At 46.7% G+C, this 16,769-nt stretch overlaps 1 protein-coding gene across 2 annotated transcripts in view; it reads left to right on the forward strand.

The window, feature by feature from the left end:
* The window catches only part of ADAMTS19 (ADAM metallopeptidase with thrombospondin type 1 motif 19), a 1,141,020-nt gene that overhangs the window by 351,156 nt on the left and 773,095 nt on the right, over positions 1–16,769 (forward strand). For both annotated transcript variants that reach the window (XM_069227292.1, XM_069227293.1), the window contains exon 7: positions 9,417–9,456. In XM_069227292.1, the coding sequence (XP_069083393.1) occupies positions 9,417–9,456 (40 nt within the window). The remainder of the gene's footprint in view (positions 1–9,416; positions 9,457–16,769) is intronic.

Consider the following 16,769-nt stretch of genomic DNA (forward strand, 5'->3'; position numbering starts at 1 on the left):
GAGACAATTAGGAAAGAATGAAGTATACCTGTGGTTTCCAACCTTTTGACTTCTGTGGAGCCCTACTGTATAAGTACTGGAGCATGGGTACTCCCCTCTGAATCCTAATTGGAATCCGGGTGCCCTCCCACTGAGTCATTACTTGAAGTCTAGGCCCCTTGCCTAAACATTGTTGAGGATTTGAGCACAAAACAATACACAAAAAATACAGAAACGGGTATTGCATCAAACCCATACACAAATGATAACACATTTTACTTAGGGCCCAATTTCGAGTTTGGCGGTCGAACCGCCAGAGCATCAAAGCAGCGGTCAGGAGGACACCGGCAAGGCATCACAGCACTACCTTTGGGCTGGCGGTAGTGTCTGCAGTGGTGGTACTGCGGCAGCAGGCTTCAGCTCATCAGGTGAGCCTGAAGCATATGCCACCACAGTGCAGCACCAGATGAACCTCGGGTGCGCTGTTGCCATGCACACTGTTGTGCATGGCAAACAGTGTGCACTGACAGTGCAGGCATAGGGGGGCACAACATGTGCCCCCAGCCACGCTGTCCAATGGGCAAAATCACACTGGGGCCCTGTTTGGGGGCCCTTCCCTGCCTTCCTCTGAGCTTTTCATGATTGGGTCCCCACCATGAAAAACTCAGCCAAAAGGCAGGTCGTGATCAGCGCAGCGGTGCCGACATTGGCATTGCCGCATGTGACCACAGCGTTCCCTACCACCACCGCCGCAGGATTTGAGATCCTGGCAGTTGAGGCAGTCTTGTGGGAGTCCAACCGCCATCCTCGTATTCTGGAAGACAGACCACCAAGCAAACAGCAGTTGGACTGCCACCACGGGTACAGCAGTCCCAGGACCACCATACAAGTAATCAGACCCTTAATTTGCAAACATATACAATAAAAAATAATAACAATTGTAATGTTAATAGGAAGGTTGGAGCTTTTCTAAACTCAGTTGTAGCCACACATTGTTCCTTCTATATGCTGTTTGATGCACATGCACTGCTCCCACAATCTGAGGATTACTAATTAAATATTTAGGCCCTCATTCTGACCTTGGCGGGCGGCGGAGGCCGCCCGCCAAAGTCCCGCCGTCAGGTTACCGTTCCGCGGTCGAAAGACCGCGGCGGTAATTCTGACTTTCCCGCTGGGCTGGCGGGCGGTCGCCTTCAGACCGCCAGCCAGCCCAGCGGGAAAGAGGCTTCCACGATGAAGCCGGCTCGGAATCGAGCCGGCGGAGTGGAAGCTGTGCGACGGGTGCAGTTGCACCCGTCGCGTATTTCACTGTCTGCGCAGCAGACAGTGAAATACATGTAGGGGCCCTCTTACGGGGGCCCCTGCAATGCCCATGCCAGTGGCATGGGCACTGCAGGGGCCCCCAGGGGCCCCGCGACCCCCCCTACCGCCATCCGGATCTCGGCGGTCCGACCGCCGGGATCTGGATGGCGGTAGGGGGGGTCGGAATCCCCGCGGCGGTGCAGCAAGCTGCGCCGCCGCGGAGGATTCAATGGGGCCGCGGTACACTGGCGGGACCCCGCCAGTGGTGCCGGTCCGACCGCGGCTTTACCGCCGCGGTCGGAATCCCCATTGGAGCACCGCCGGCCTGTCGGCGGTGCTCCCGCGGTCCTCCGCCCTGGCGGTCAAAGACCGCCAGGGTCAGAATGACCACCTTAGTCTCCAATTTCAAATTCCTTGACATTTACAGTACATTTTAAAACTTTCAATTGTACATTTAGCCACCTTATTTATATACACTTTATTAATCTCTTAATATTAGTTAATTTTCTAAGCAGCCACAGACCCCTTGAGGAGATTTCGTGGAGTTCTCGGGATCCCCGGATTACTAAAGTAGACAAAGTAGAGATGATGGAGCAAAGATGGAGTGTGTAAATATCAATAAGAACCAGCTACCCTGAGCAAAATTTCCAAGGTCAACAGGGGAACAATAGGAGCAGGAAAAAGGGGTAGTCATTCCAAGATACCAACACATTTGTAACATACAGAATCTGGAAAACTATGTTGCAAGCAGAGTTTGTAATCGAACATTTTCATTTTTTTATGGGAAGACAGTAAAGTGCTAGACATTCTAGTGATGCAGAATTTCAGGCCATATCACATTCATGCATGACTAGCTGTCCCAGTCCAGTTTTTTTCTTTGAATTCTGGAGCTTATATTTAAATTTAGTCCACTATAACATTTGGACTGCAAGCCATAGTGTTTAAATCAAAAATATGAACTGGAGCAGCTCATCTTTCATGGACCTGGGAAATTTGACAGCTATGAACATGTCGGCTTGGGTTACACTAGGGCATTTATTTTGCTCTATAACCTGGTAAATAGGAGGTTTTAGAGCTTATTGGGACCCTAGGTGAATTATTGGAGTAAAGTTTGTAATTTCTTTAGTGACTTAATTTATGAGAGTTTCAGTCCATATCTTTCAATGTTTTTTTGTGCACCCTTCACCGTTCAGTGCTGTCACCGGTCTATGCTGTGGCCATTTTCAGACAGAGAGGAATAAACTAGTAGTAGATTCTGTCTGGGGCCCTATCACTGCTTTTCTCTGGGTTCACTTGTTTTGAGGTCGAGCATGCAAGCACTTTGACCTGTTGTAAGTATTGTGGGCTTTTAACGATGCCCATCACTTTCACTCCTTCTTGGAGCTTGCCTTTCAAAAATCGCTTTATGTCATTGGTAAATGCTTTATGTTTGTCCCATCTTGAGGCTGTTTTTATCACGCATTGCAGACTGCCCCTGTTACATGGATTATTGCAGTATTTTAGATATTCTTCAGCGTGGTCAAACTATTTCTTTTGTCTCTCCCATTCATGCTGCATGGCAGCCATGGCACTCACAGTGTGAACAGACAGAACAGCGTGAACTCGATCAGCGGTACTGGAACGCTGGTCACATTGCTCACAGTTACCTAATCAGAGTCATTTCTTGTGGCTCTCCCCTTAAAACATTTGAAATTGGTGAATGCCTTACATAAAACAGAAATTCTCAAAGTGAAAGGGACTCTCCTGGCACGGCGGGAGATCCGATCCTACAATATTCACTGCACTCAGGAAAACTCAACCCATAATGCTTTGCAGGCCAATACTTTTACAAAACAATTTTGCTCATAACTCAGCCTGTGGTGGTCTCAGGACAATGGGACCACCACCAAAACGTTCATGGCAACGCGCTCTTTCTGTATAGATCATCTTTTGGCCCCCACACTAGGTTAGTGGGGACCACAAAATAATAACCCTTCCTACCACAACTTTTGTGTTATAGCTGGGAGGTGTTTGTTGTTAAGTGTCTTATTTGTAATATTGTTATAGGCCTATTACTCCTGAATATATGTAATGCACTTTGCTGACTTGAGGCTAAATATATGGTTACACTGCATTATTTATTGCTGTTTTCTTTTTGTGTGGTTCTGGTCTAGGGGCTAACTATATAGTTACATGACCATGTTTCTTACAAATGCTATTTTTGTTGTGGCGTTTTTCCTAGGGGCTATTCTAAGCATCCCAGTCGTATCAACATATCGAAATATTTGTGGCACGGAAACTTGTCCCATAATGCTTTGCAGGACGTTACCTTTACAAAACATTTTTGCTCATTACTCAGCCAGTGGTAGTCCTAGGACAATGGGACCACCTTCAAAACATTGACCACAATGTGCTCTTTCTGTCTACATCATCTCTGGTCCCCACATTATGTTACTGGGGACTCCAAAATAATAACCCCTATCACCATTCATTAGCTTTTTAAACTTCCATGGCTTGAATGTTTGTTTTACAGCTGAGAGAAGTTATGTTTTATGGGCTGGGTTTGTAATATCATTGCAATAGTCATGGTAGTCTTAAAAATTTGCAATACCTTATATTCTCTAGGGGTTGAATATATGGTTACATTGCGTTACTCTCTCTTATTCTTTTTTTTCATGTGGGTATGCTGTCTAAGGGCTGACTGTATGGTTACATGGCCATGTTTCCTCCAAATGCTATTTTTATTGTGGTGTTCTTTAGCAGCTGTTCTACGTATTACAGTCAACATACTATAATATTTGTGGCACAACAACATGCTCCATAATGCTTTGCAGGGCATTTCTTTTATGAAACAGTTTTGCCCATAACTCAGCTTGTGGTGGTCATAGGACAATGGGACCATCTTCAAAACCCCCTTTCTTTCAACAACATCATCCCTGGGTCCCACACTAGGTTAGTGAGGACCCCAAAATCATAATCCTTCCACCATGCAGTGTCCTTTAAGCTTTCTCATGGCAACAACTTTTGTTTTACAGCTGGGGGAAGTTTTGCTTTAAAGGCCTAGTTTATATTATCATTACAGTAGGCCTGCTAGCTCTATAAATGCTCTCTTGGGGATAAGTATATGGTTACACTGCATTACTTTCTCCTGTTTTTTCATGGGATTATCCACTCTAGGGGCTACCAATATGGTTACATGACCATGGCCCTCATTCTGACCTTGGCGGTCTTTTCGCGAGACCGCCGAGTTACCGCCGCGGTGAAGACCGCCGACCGCGGCGGTATGCCGCTGTGCGCATTCCGACCGCTGGGAGCGTTCCGCCGGGAAACCGCCAGCAGCCACACTGGCGGTCGGCGGAAAAGTGGAGACTGGTCAACCTCCACCGCCACGCCAGCAGAACACCGCCCACAGAATTACGACCCACATATCTGTGTGGCGGTCTTCTGTTGGCGGTGTTCTGTTGGCGGTCACCTCCCCATGGCTCCCGTCGCCTCCCGGAGGACCAACGCACAAGGTAAGTTGACCGTCCGTGAGGGGAGGGGGAGGGGGGGTGTTGTGTGATGTGGGCGTGCATGGGGGTGTGCGTGTGAGTGTGTAGAGGGGGTGTGTGAGTGCGTGTATGCGGGCGGGGGTGCTGCTGTGTCTATGGGTAATGTGTGCTGTTCGGCAGGTGCGCATGTCTGCATGTATGTGTGCGGGTATGTGTCCCCGTTGTGTATGTGTGTGTAGGGGGTGTGTATATGTGCATGTTGGGGGTGTGTGCATGTCGGGGTGCATGTATGTGCATGTAGGGGTGGGGGTGGGGAGGGGGTTCGTACCACCTCTGGGGGGTGGCAGGGGGGTGGAGGGTGTGGGGGGAGGACTCGGGTGGGTAGTGGGGGGTGGGGGAGACCCCTATCAGTGCCAGGGAAGGAATTCCCTGGCCCCGATAGTGCTTACCGCCATGGTTCGCATGGCGGTTCCCGACCGCCAGAAACCGCGGCGGTAGGCAGGGTCATGATACCGTTGGCGGTCTTGGGACGACCGCCGGGCCGGAGTGCGCAAACTCCAGCCCGGCGGTCATGACCGCCGTGGCGGTCGGTGTGGGGAAGTGGCGGTCGATCGCGGCGGTGACCGCCGCGGTCAGAATGCCATTTTTCTGACCGCCGGTCTGTTCGCGGTCCGACCGCCGCCTCTCCGCCGACCGCCAAGGTCAGAATGAGGGCCCATGTTTCTTACATATGATGTTGTTGTTACAGTGCTCTCTAGGGACTGTTTTGAGCATTACAGTCTAATGCCAAAAGTTTATTTCTGATAAAGGTTTACATGATAATTGTATATATTTTAATAATCTCTCCTTATTACAATTATGACAATATTTCAGGCCAACTTAATATCCTTATTACAATATGACTGTTTGAACACTGTTGATATGTTTGGGTGACCCTTCTAGTCTATTTCTCCTCTGTGGCTCTCTTGTGTCTTTGGAATTAGCATGGCAGAATTAAATTAAGGTGCTAAATGACAACATTTTCATTTTTTTCTGCAGATAAAGGAAGAAGGTGAATGAAAGTGCTTTATTTATATGCAGGGCTACTGTAATTATATGAGAGGAAAAGACGAAATTGTGAGGCAGGATTGACCAATTTATGTGGCAAGAAAAGTCCAGTTATGAATTTACAATACCAATAGCTCTAACTCAAGCAAATGCGAGACAGACTGTATTGCAAATGCTTTTACTTTTTAGTGTTTTGAGTGATTTAATGATTTGTATTGAGAGAATGCATTTTGACTCCCTTATGGCCCATTGGTTAGCAAATACCTTTGATTCCCTATCTTGCAAAATGCATGTCTCTGAATATATGATGCAGCACTGTTTATTTAGGAAATTGCTAAAAATGTGAAACAGTGCCATTTGTTTGCACATCGGGCGTTTTATGCAAGAAAGATGAGCGATTCGATACTGGGTATCTGTCCCTTATGCGAGGTGTGTTCTCTGTTGAGCAGCACTATAAGCATACGTTCTTTTACAGTCACTTGTCTGCATCTTCGCATAAACAATGGCCAGCTGTTTTGAATTAAGCATACTGCGGGGGGTAAAATGTCATGTCCGACATCACAGTTGCTTTAGGAGGCAGCCAGAATGTCAACACAGACAACTCACCTAACAACCCTTTTCTTAAACACCAGACCGAACCGCTTGACTAACTACTATTAATGTATATGTTATTGTCATGTTAATGCAGTCTTGGCACAATCATTCAAGATGGATTTATTGTATTGTGACTGTAAGAAAAGGACGTTGTTACTGACTCGAATTACAGGATCAGTTTCTGTATGCTCCTCAAAGTGCAGCCAGTACCTTATACTCGAGAACTGGAGCGGGAGAAAGAGAAGGAGAAGTTGTTCACTGAGTACTGACCGTGTTTTAGAGTCTGACCTAGTGAAAACGACTGGGGGTATTAAAAGTATGTACCTATTTGCATGTTGAATCCTGTGTTTTTCTGAATGTGTTGGCGGCCTTGAATGTGCAAACGCCCCTCAACGATAAGGATGACAAAAACTAGGGGCAGATTTAAGAGCCCCAGCGCCACCTTAGCGCCACCAGATTGTCATTTTTGTTTTATGCTAAGGTGGCCCTAAAGTGGCAATAAACTCCACGCCATATTTACAAAGTGGCGCAATGCATGCATTGCTCCACTTTGTAAACCCTTGCACCACATTATTCCTGCACCAAACATAATGTATGCAAGGGGGGCATTCTCCCATTAGGGGGACCAGAAAAATGGTGCAGGGAAATTTATGAGATTTCTTTGCGCCATTTTTTCGGCACTTGTAACTTGCTCAGAGCAGGAGTTAAAAGGGGCTTCATTTAATTATAATGGGACCATATGTACTCTGCAGCAGTAGCACCAATATTTTGGTGCTACTCCTGCAGAGTACATCCATAGCATTAAAAAAATGATGCTATTGCCTCCTACCCTGCACCATGGTGCACCGTATTTTAAATACGGCGCACACGGTGGTGGTAGGGGGCAATTAAGGGGTGCAAGGAAAGTGGAGCTGCAGTGCCACTTTTCTTAAATCTGCCCCCTAATCTTTGTTGCAAGACTTCATGATAAAGGCAGCACGGATCCAAAATCTGTGATGCATGTAAGTTTAAAACTAATTTAAAAATGACTGGTGATTTTAAATCCAGTATTAAGACTATCCAATAAATTGCCTCTTTCACAATGCTTTGCATCTTAAATGACTATTACCTGAGTCAATAATTCTCATTTATCCACTTTAAAGGATAGAAGGCTGAGTCAGCCTTGGATTGAAGCATTTAACCTTTGGTATTAACATATTTCAGTTGTGGGAATTAACATATTTCAGTAGTGAGTCCTTATCTCTTAGGGCCTCATTTATATGTTGTGTTATGTATACTCTGTTGCAAAAGCGGGAGTATGCATACCGTAAATATGAAGTGCCAGCAATTTAAATTTGAGCAAATCTTCGGTTTGGCTATAGCCAAATTTTCGGTTTGGCTACAGCCATGACTACTCCATCACTGCTGTAGCCAAACGAAGATCCAATGGAGTAGGGGCCATTGGAGAAATGGCTACATGTCTGCCCACCCAACCTTTTTACTGTCCACCTGGCAATCCCTGCCAGGTAGTAAGGGACAGTAATAAAACAATTATGCTCCCCCTGACATGGGAGATGGCTCCCATGATAAGCTGAGCATTACTTTTTTATTTTCAAAAACAAAATCCGATTTTAGGGTAAAAATGAATAGTGTTTGGTGCAGAGTTGTGCCAAGCTGGCGCAGCCCTGCACCAAACATCAGATTGCATTGACAGGAACCATTGTGATGGTTGTTTGTGGCTATCCTTTATAAATGACCACCAGCTTGATGGTCATTTATAAATGTCCCAACCGACAATATACAAATGAGCCTGTCACTGGCAAAAAGACATGGATAGAGAGGTAGCCATATGTAATCTTGAACAACGTGCAGTTTTGCGTTAAAATGTATAGCGCCGGTTTGTACCATTCCAGGGCGCCAGCCGGGCGCCAAATTAATGGAATGGTGCAATCCAGTGCAAAGGGTGGGCTAGCATAAAAAAAAAAATTAAGCTAGCCAGGTGGAGGTGCTGGTATGGGAGAAGGGGGTTTTGCATCAAAAAATGACGTTAGGTTGGTTAGAGGCAAAAGAATGCCTCTAGCCAGCCTGGCCTCATTTTCTGATGCAAAACCATCCATACCATATGACTCCAGTCTTAGAAAAGACAGGAGTCATGCCCACCACCCCAATGGCCAGCACAGGGGAAAAGGGTCCCTGATGGTACTTTAATTAAAGAAAATACTTACGTATACTTACCTGGGATGGGGTTCCCCCATCCTCGGTGTCCCTCTGGTGTGGGTGGGGGTGTTCCTAGGGCTTGAGGAGGGCACCTGTGGACCTATTCCATGGTGTTCAACCATGGAAATGGGTCCACAGGTCCCCTAACGCCTGGTCTGACCCAGGTGTAAAATAATGGTGCAAACAAGCTTTGCACCATTATTTAGCCCCTCCTCCCACCAGTGCGTCATTTTAGCACGGATGGGGCATAAATATGGGACTATGGGGTTAGCACCATTTTTTAGATGGGAACACCTACCTTGCATCTCATTGATGCAAGATAGGTTCTCACATCTAAAATATAGTGCAAACTCCAATATTTTGACATTAGACATGTCTAGCGTCAGAATATATATATGGAGTTAGTTTTGCACTGAATTTGCATAAAAAAACAATGACGCATATTAGACGCAAATGGAGTATAAATATGCACCTTTGTTTTTATTTAAAGTGAACCTACACTACCAACTGAAACTTACTTTAAAATTGTGGAGGCACATTCTGAAAATTGCAAAACAGATTACCAACACCATTCACCAATGGAATAAATGACAAGACAGATATTCTCTTAATTGTGTAACTCCTTTGTCTTTTTGAAGAAAGATAAACACATTTTAACTTGCTCCTATTTACCTAATCCTTAACTTTTTTGCATCTCTTATAAAGAAATGTTATATGTATTTGATAAGTTTGAACTGAGCAAGCCAGTCACCTGAGTATTCTCATGAATATTCTGAAAGTCTTCAGCTGTTCCTCATATGTTGCCTTTTTCTGTTTCATTGTAGGAAGGATTTCTGTGTCCACAAAGATGAACCATGTGACACTGTTGGTAAGTGAGCACACTTTAAAAGTTAATGTTGTGTGACTGCCAGCCGCACATACCTACCTTTTGAGTTTAAATGTACATAACTTGTGTATGGCATGTTTATGACATATTGTATAGCTCTCATTGAAAGCTTGTTGATGGTTCAACATCATACTAAGTTAATATGCTGCTCTTATAAGTAACATATAAGATGACATTTTTCTTTTTTAATATAGAAATATATGTTTGTGTTTGATGTGTGGCAGTTTTGGAAATTTGAATTTACATCACTTTACACTTTACATCAACTAGAGATAAACAGCTCAGTGGGAACATCACTCTTCATCACAGTGAAACCTTATTGTTTGTTTTTACTATTATCATATACCAACTATAATATTATGTTATGTGTATTTGTAAAGCACACTATAACCAGCGAGGGTATCATGGTGTTGGGAAGCCAAGTCTTCAGCTTCTTGCTGAATTCAAGAAGAAAGGAGGAAGCTCTGACGTTGAGTGGGACACAGTCCCATGCTTTTGGAGCGATGTAAGAGAACACCCATCCTTCTGATCTGGTTCTATGTGTGTTTTCGACATGTTTGAGCATGAGTCATGTGGAGTGGAGGTATCCAGGTGGTTGGCGACTGTTCAGGTAGGTGGGGCCTAAGTTATGTAGTGCCTTGAATGTGTGTGAGAGAGGATTTTGAAATTAGTATATTTCTGTATCAGGAGCCAATTGAGCTCTCGGAGGTGAGGTTTTATGTAAGGATGCATGGAAGGTGCAGGATGAGTTGTGCTGCAGAGTTCTGTGTGTTTTGTACTCTTCTGGTGAGTTGCTTGGTGATCTCAACATAGGAGACGTCCTGTAGTCCAACTTGCTGGTGATTAGAGCATGAGTGCCAGATTTCCTTGTGTTGCTTTGGGGCCATTGGAATCTTTTCTTCTGTATTTTCAGGGTGTGGAAGCAGGATGCATTAACAGCATTGATTTGTACAGTCATGTCCAGTTTAAGATGGAGTTCACAATCCTTGTAACATATTTAAAATCAAATGTAAGTTTTATTTGTATTCATTAGGTGCTAGACACATAGGAGATAATTCAGCTACAACAAAGATAATTAAAGTCACAGCAATTTCCATCCATCACCTCGTCATCTAATGATCCATCCTATTCTAAATGAAGATCTGGCAATGCTCAGTCTGCTTGAAAGGAAAACATATGTCTTAAAGGGTGAAAGGGGCTGGATGTGAAACAAGTCCCCAAACTATAATACCTCTTGTAATGTATGAGAAAGCACCTACTTCTTACACTCCTCCCAGTGAAGATCCCCAGATTACCATCTAGTGCCCCATCGAAAAGCTGGTAACACCCACATAACAGTCACTCAACAATATATCACTGTCACTCATTTTGGTCTGTCGGCAATTTGTCCAAAATGTCCTTGCCCGAGACCTCCTGGATAAACACATACTTCTTCTTGCCAACATCAGCTCTCAGCCATGCTGGGTATCCCACCAAAGTCACAATGCTCTTCAGCACTGAGTCATTTTTCAACTCTAGAAATTCTCCAAAATCTAATGTCTCAGGACTGAATGGAAAAACAAGCTTGTACATTGCCTTTGTTAATTGTGGTTTGCACCACTTTATTTTTTGTTCCCAGTAACCACAAGGGTAGTACAGTACCTCCTATACTCTGGTGTTTCCCTGATGAGTTTGGCGCAATCTGTATGCACCTTTCTTGAACAGACTCAACAGTTCCAGCTCCATGTGAAGCAGCTCACTCAGTATCTTGCAGATCTCCTCCTTCTGACTTGCACTTTGGATTTGCATAGTGCCCCCCAATATTCTCATCTGGGGTCCTCTCCGTAGGTTTTCCAAGCATTCAATCTTTGTCTGCAATAGGGGTTTGCGCTACCCAACTACCTTGAGATACTAGCTCCCGGTGGGATACTAGCTTCCAGTGATTTATAAAAACTCCCTCCCTTGTACATTTATGGAGATTAAAATTGAAGGCAGTGAATCAGCCTTTTTCATGCTGAGCTTCACAGACACAAGTACCTTTGCAGGTTTCTTGATTTATCACCCTCCAGGCCCTGCATCGCAATTAACCTCTGCTCTAGATGACATGGTGTTAGACCTGACAGCCTTAGGGTGGTCACCCCTAACTTTTTGCCTGCCTCCCTCCACTTTTTGGACACTGTTTTTGCTGGTTTTTAGACTCTGCGCACTTTACCACTGCTAACCAGTGCTAATGTGCATATGCTCTCTCCCTTTAAATATGGTAACATTGGATCATACCCAATTGCACTATTTAATTTACTTATAAGTCCCTGATAGAGTGCACTATATGTGCCCAGGGCATTTAGATTAAATGCTACTAGTGGGCCTGCAGCACTGATTGTGCCACTCAATTAAGGAGCCCCTTAACCTTCTGCAGTTTTACTGCCAATTCGACTTGGCATTTAAAAGTACTTGCCATGCCTATAAAACCCTTTTTCTACATATAAGACACCCCTAAGGTATGCCCTAGGTAACCCATAGGGCAGGGTGCTGTGTAGCCAAAAGGCAGGACATGTACCTATGTAGTTTACATGTCCATGTCCTGGTAATATAAAACTCCTAAATTCGTTTTTACACTGCTGTGAGGCCTGCTCCCTTCATAGGCTAACATTGGGGCTACCCTCATACATTGTTTGAGTGGTAACTGCTGATCTGAAAGGAGTAGGAAGGTTATATTTAGTATGGCCAGAATGGTGACATAAAAGCCTGCTGACTGGTGAAGTTGGATTTAATATTACTATTTTAGAAATGCCACTTTTAGAAAGTGAGCATTTCTCTGCACTTAAATCTTTCTGTGCCTTACAATCCACGTCTGTCTGGGTTTAGTTGACAGCTCCTTGCGCCTTCACTGAGACACACCCCAAACACAGGATACTCAGCCTCACTTGCAGAAATCTGCATTTTGAATGGGTCTTCCTGGGCTGCGAGGGTGGAGGGTCTGCTCTCACACAAAGGACTGCCTCACCCCCTACTGGGACCCTGGCAGACAGGATTGAACTGAAAGGGGACCTGGGACACTTCTAAGCCACTCTTTGAAGTCTCCCCCACTCCAAAGGCACATTTGGGTATATAAACAGGGCCTCTGCCCCTTCCAACTCAGACACTTCCTGGAGAAGAAACTTGAAACCAGAACCTGTATCCTTCCAAGAAGAACTGCCTGGCTGCCCAAAGGACTCACCTGACTGCTTTCTGTGAAGTACTGTTGCCTTGCTGTTGCCCTGCTGCCTTGCTGCTCTCTGGCTGAGGTGAAGAAGTGCTCTCCAAGGGCTTGGATAGAGCTTGCCTCCTGTTCCCTGAAGTCTCAGGAGCAAAAAGACTTCATCTCTTCAAGAAGGACTCCTTGTGTGGGGAAATTCGATGCACAGCCTGCCAGAAACGCCGCACAGCCTTCACTGCGGTGAAAATTTCACTGCACGCTGAACCGGAATGACGCAGCCCAACTTTGTAACAAGAAGATTGACGCAGCGCCAGCGTAGCAACCTGAAATTGAACGCACAGCCCACTGGATCGACGCATAGCTGAGCCAGAACGACGCAGCCCAACTTCCAGAGAGGAATCGATGCAGCGCCTGCCGTGCGGTAGAAAATTTGACACCCACCGGATCGACGCAGCTCCTGTGACTTTATTCTGCCAGTGCAGGAAATCCATGCATCATCCCTGGGGCATCTGAAAACCCCGCGACCCGAAGAGGATCCACAACTGAGTGCCGGAAATCAACACACAGCCGTCCCTGCGCAGAAACTAAACAAGGCATCGCCGAGTGTGGCCCGAGAAATCGATGCACAACCCTTTGTTTCCATGCTTCTCCTCCTCTGCAGCTCTTTGTAGAGATTTATCACGCAAACTAAGTACTTTGTGCTTGAAAGAGACCTTGTTTGCTTTTAAAAGACTTAAGACACTTTGGGGGTCATTCCGACCCTGGCGGTCCATGACCTCCATGGCGGAGGGCAGCGGAAGCACCGCCAACAGGCTGGCGGTGCTTCCTGGGCTATTCTGACGCCGCGGTCAGAAAAGGGGAACCGGCGGTTTCCCGCCGGTTTTCCCCTGGCCCAGGGAATCCGTCATGGCGGCGCTGCTTCCAGCACCGCCACGGGGATTCTGACCCCCTTCCCGCCAGCCTGTTTCTGGCGGTTGTCACCGCCAGAACCAGGATGGCGGGAACGGGTGTCGTGGGGCCCCTGGGGGCCCCTGCACTGCCCATGCCACTGGCATGGGCAGTGCAGGGGCCCCCTCACAGGGCCCCATACAGATTTTCACTGTCTGCTTAGTGGCACCCGTCGCGCCCCTGCAACTCCGCCGGCTCCATTCGGAGCCGGCTTCCTCATTGCAGGGGCTTACCCGCTGGGCCGGCGGCCGGCCTTTTGGCGGTCGCCCGCCGGCCCAGCGGGAAAGTTGGAATGACCGCCGCGGTCTTTTGACCGCGGGGCGGTCATTCGGCGGTAACCGCATGGCGGGCGGCGACCGCCGCCCGCCGCGGTCAGAATGACCGCCTTTATATCACTTTTCAGTGATATTCCTACATTTACTTATTGCATCTTTGATCGTTTTTGACCTGCAGTTAAACCAGAGAAATATTATATATTTGTCTAAACACTGTGGGGTGTATTTTTGTGGTGCTATATGGTGGTATTGCATGATTTATTGCACAAATACTTTACACATTGCCTTCTAGGTTAAGCCTGACTGCTCAGTGCCAAGCTGCCAGAGGGTGGGCACAGGATAATTTGGATTGTGTGTGACTTACCCTGACTAGAATGAGGGTCCTTGCTTGGACAGAGGGTAACCTGACTGCCAAACAAAGACCCCATTTCTAACACATGGTTACACAATTTGCCTTGCGGTATACTAATTTCATAATACTGGCCGACCTCAACCTTCATTTTGAGGATACCGCATGAAGTAGCGCCTTGACCCTTATTGAGAATCGAACTACTTGTCACCTCTCCCAACTGATATATAGGGGGTCATTCTGACCCTGGCGGTAATTACCGCCATGGCGGAGGTCGGCGGTAGCACCGCCAACAGGCTGGCGGTGCACCGCTGGGCATTCTGACCGCGGCGGTTCAGCCGCGGCCAGAAACGGAAAGTCGGCGGTGTCCCGCCGACTTTCCGCTGCCCTTGAGAATCCTCCATGGCGGTGGAGCGCGCTCCGCCGCCATGGGGATTCTGACACCCCCTACCGCCATCCAGTTCCTGGCGGTTCTCCCGCCGGGAACAGGATGGCGGTAGGGGGTGCCGCGGGGCCCCTGGGGGCCCCAAAAAGAATTTCAGTGTCTGCCTAGCAGACACTGAAATTCGCGACGGGTGCAACTGCACCCGTCGCACCTTCCCACACCGCCGGCTCAATTCTGAGCCGGCGTCCTCGTGGGAAGGGTGTTTCCCGCTGGGCTGGCGGGCGGACTTTCGGCGGTCGCCCGCCAGCCCAGTGGGAAAGCCAGAATGACTGCCGCGGTCTTTTGACCGCGGAGCGGTCTTTCGGCGGGAACCGCGTGGCGGGCGGCGACCGCCGTCCGCCGCGGTCAGAATGACCCCCATAGTCCTATACATAGGCAGAGTCATGTCCTGGATATGATCTTCTGTAATTCAGTGAAAGTTCATGTAGCACCCCCTGCACCCGTGGTATGGTCGGACCACTTTGTCCTTCCTTTTTCATTTGAGTTACTCTCTCAGAAGGCCTCTGCTTCTAAAGCACGACAATACCAAACTTGCAAATGGTCCATGCAAGTTTGGTATCATTCTCGGGTTCCTTGAGGGCCTCAGCACCCTCTTTCATCAAGTGTATTGAGGAGGCGACTGATCACCTTGAGGTCCCTGGAGAAGATTGCACCACTAATCACAGTCTCGACAAGTCTCTCCTAACCATCTGATGAATGCTTTAGTGATGAATTGCGAGCCTTAAGAAAGTCCTGTAAGTGGCTTGAGCACTTATGGTGCAGGAATGATGCGGCGGAAGATAGGAATAACTATCTCAAGGCCCTAAGAGATTATCATAAGCAGAATATAACTTTTTGTAGTCTTCTCTGTGCCCAAAAAAATTCAACAGGCACAGAACTCTTCATGCGAGATCTTTTAAAATGCCATCACCAACTTGTTGTAACGCGTCTCAGCAACCACTGCCCCATCACTGGGGAGCTGCAAACAAATTGCACAATTTTTTATGGAAAAAGTGGCAAAGACACTTTACACCTTCTTCTCTCGGGAATTCAAGGAAGGGGACTGTCATGAATTTTGATTTGCCTCCCTGGAGATTGAGGGATGCCTTTCTAAGTTTGGAACCATGTCTGTGTCAGATCTATGGCGAATCCTGCCTAAGGTAAAATCGGGGGCACCAACGGATCCTGCCCCAACCAGGATCCTGTCACTGGGCATAGGTGTTATTGCTCCAGCCCTTTGTGATCTAGTGACTCTGTCCCTTTCAACAAGCAGGACCCCTTTGAAGTGGAAACACATTACAGTGGTCCCACTGTTGTAAAAAACCCACTCTGGACCTATCCAAACTGGAAAATTTCAGACATTTCTCTCCTTCCTTTTTTCGCTAATATAACAGAAAAATTTGTTATTCAGAAATTGATACATTTTTTTGAACCACAAGATCTTTTACATAATACTCAGTCAGACTTCCACACACATGACAGCACCAAATCTACTTTATTGCTAGCATCTGAGTCACTCAGACGTATCGTGGATGTAAGTAACACTACAGCACTGATCATGGTAGACCTAAGTGCAGCATTTAATATGGCCTCAAATGGCCTGTTATTGGAGAGACCGTGTTCCTGTCAGATAGGGAGCCTAATGTTGAGATGGCTGGCTTTCTTCCTAATGACTTGCACTTTCCAAGTCATACAAAAACCATACACCTCTAAGATCTTCCTGCTGCAGTAGGGGGTACGTCAGGGCTCGGCCCTAAGCCCATTGCCTTTTAATCTTTATTTGTGTCCATTAGCAGAGGTGATAAAGCATCGTGGTTTTGAGATTGTATCCTATGCTGTTGATACTCAGCTAATTATCACCCTCACACAAGATCAGGGTTTCTCCGCTGCTCAGTTTCAATCTTGTCTTACAGAGCTGGCTGGGTGGATGGACAGCAGTTGTCTCAAGCTTAATGCAGAGAAAACTGAGGTACTGGTGGTGGGAAAACAGCCATCCATCCGGTCCTCGGCCTGGTGGTCTGATATTTTAGGTGCAGCCCCAGTTCTCAAGCCAGCTATAAAAAATCTGGGCATATGGTTCTATTTGATGCGTAGTCAGGGCAGGGCACAACTCCTCCCCAGCTA

Source organism: Pleurodeles waltl, chromosome 1_1, assembly GCF_031143425.1.
Source record: "Pleurodeles waltl isolate 20211129_DDA chromosome 1_1, aPleWal1.hap1.20221129, whole genome shotgun sequence".
In the NCBI taxonomy this organism is placed as follows: domain Eukaryota; kingdom Metazoa; phylum Chordata; class Amphibia; order Caudata; family Salamandridae; genus Pleurodeles; species Pleurodeles waltl.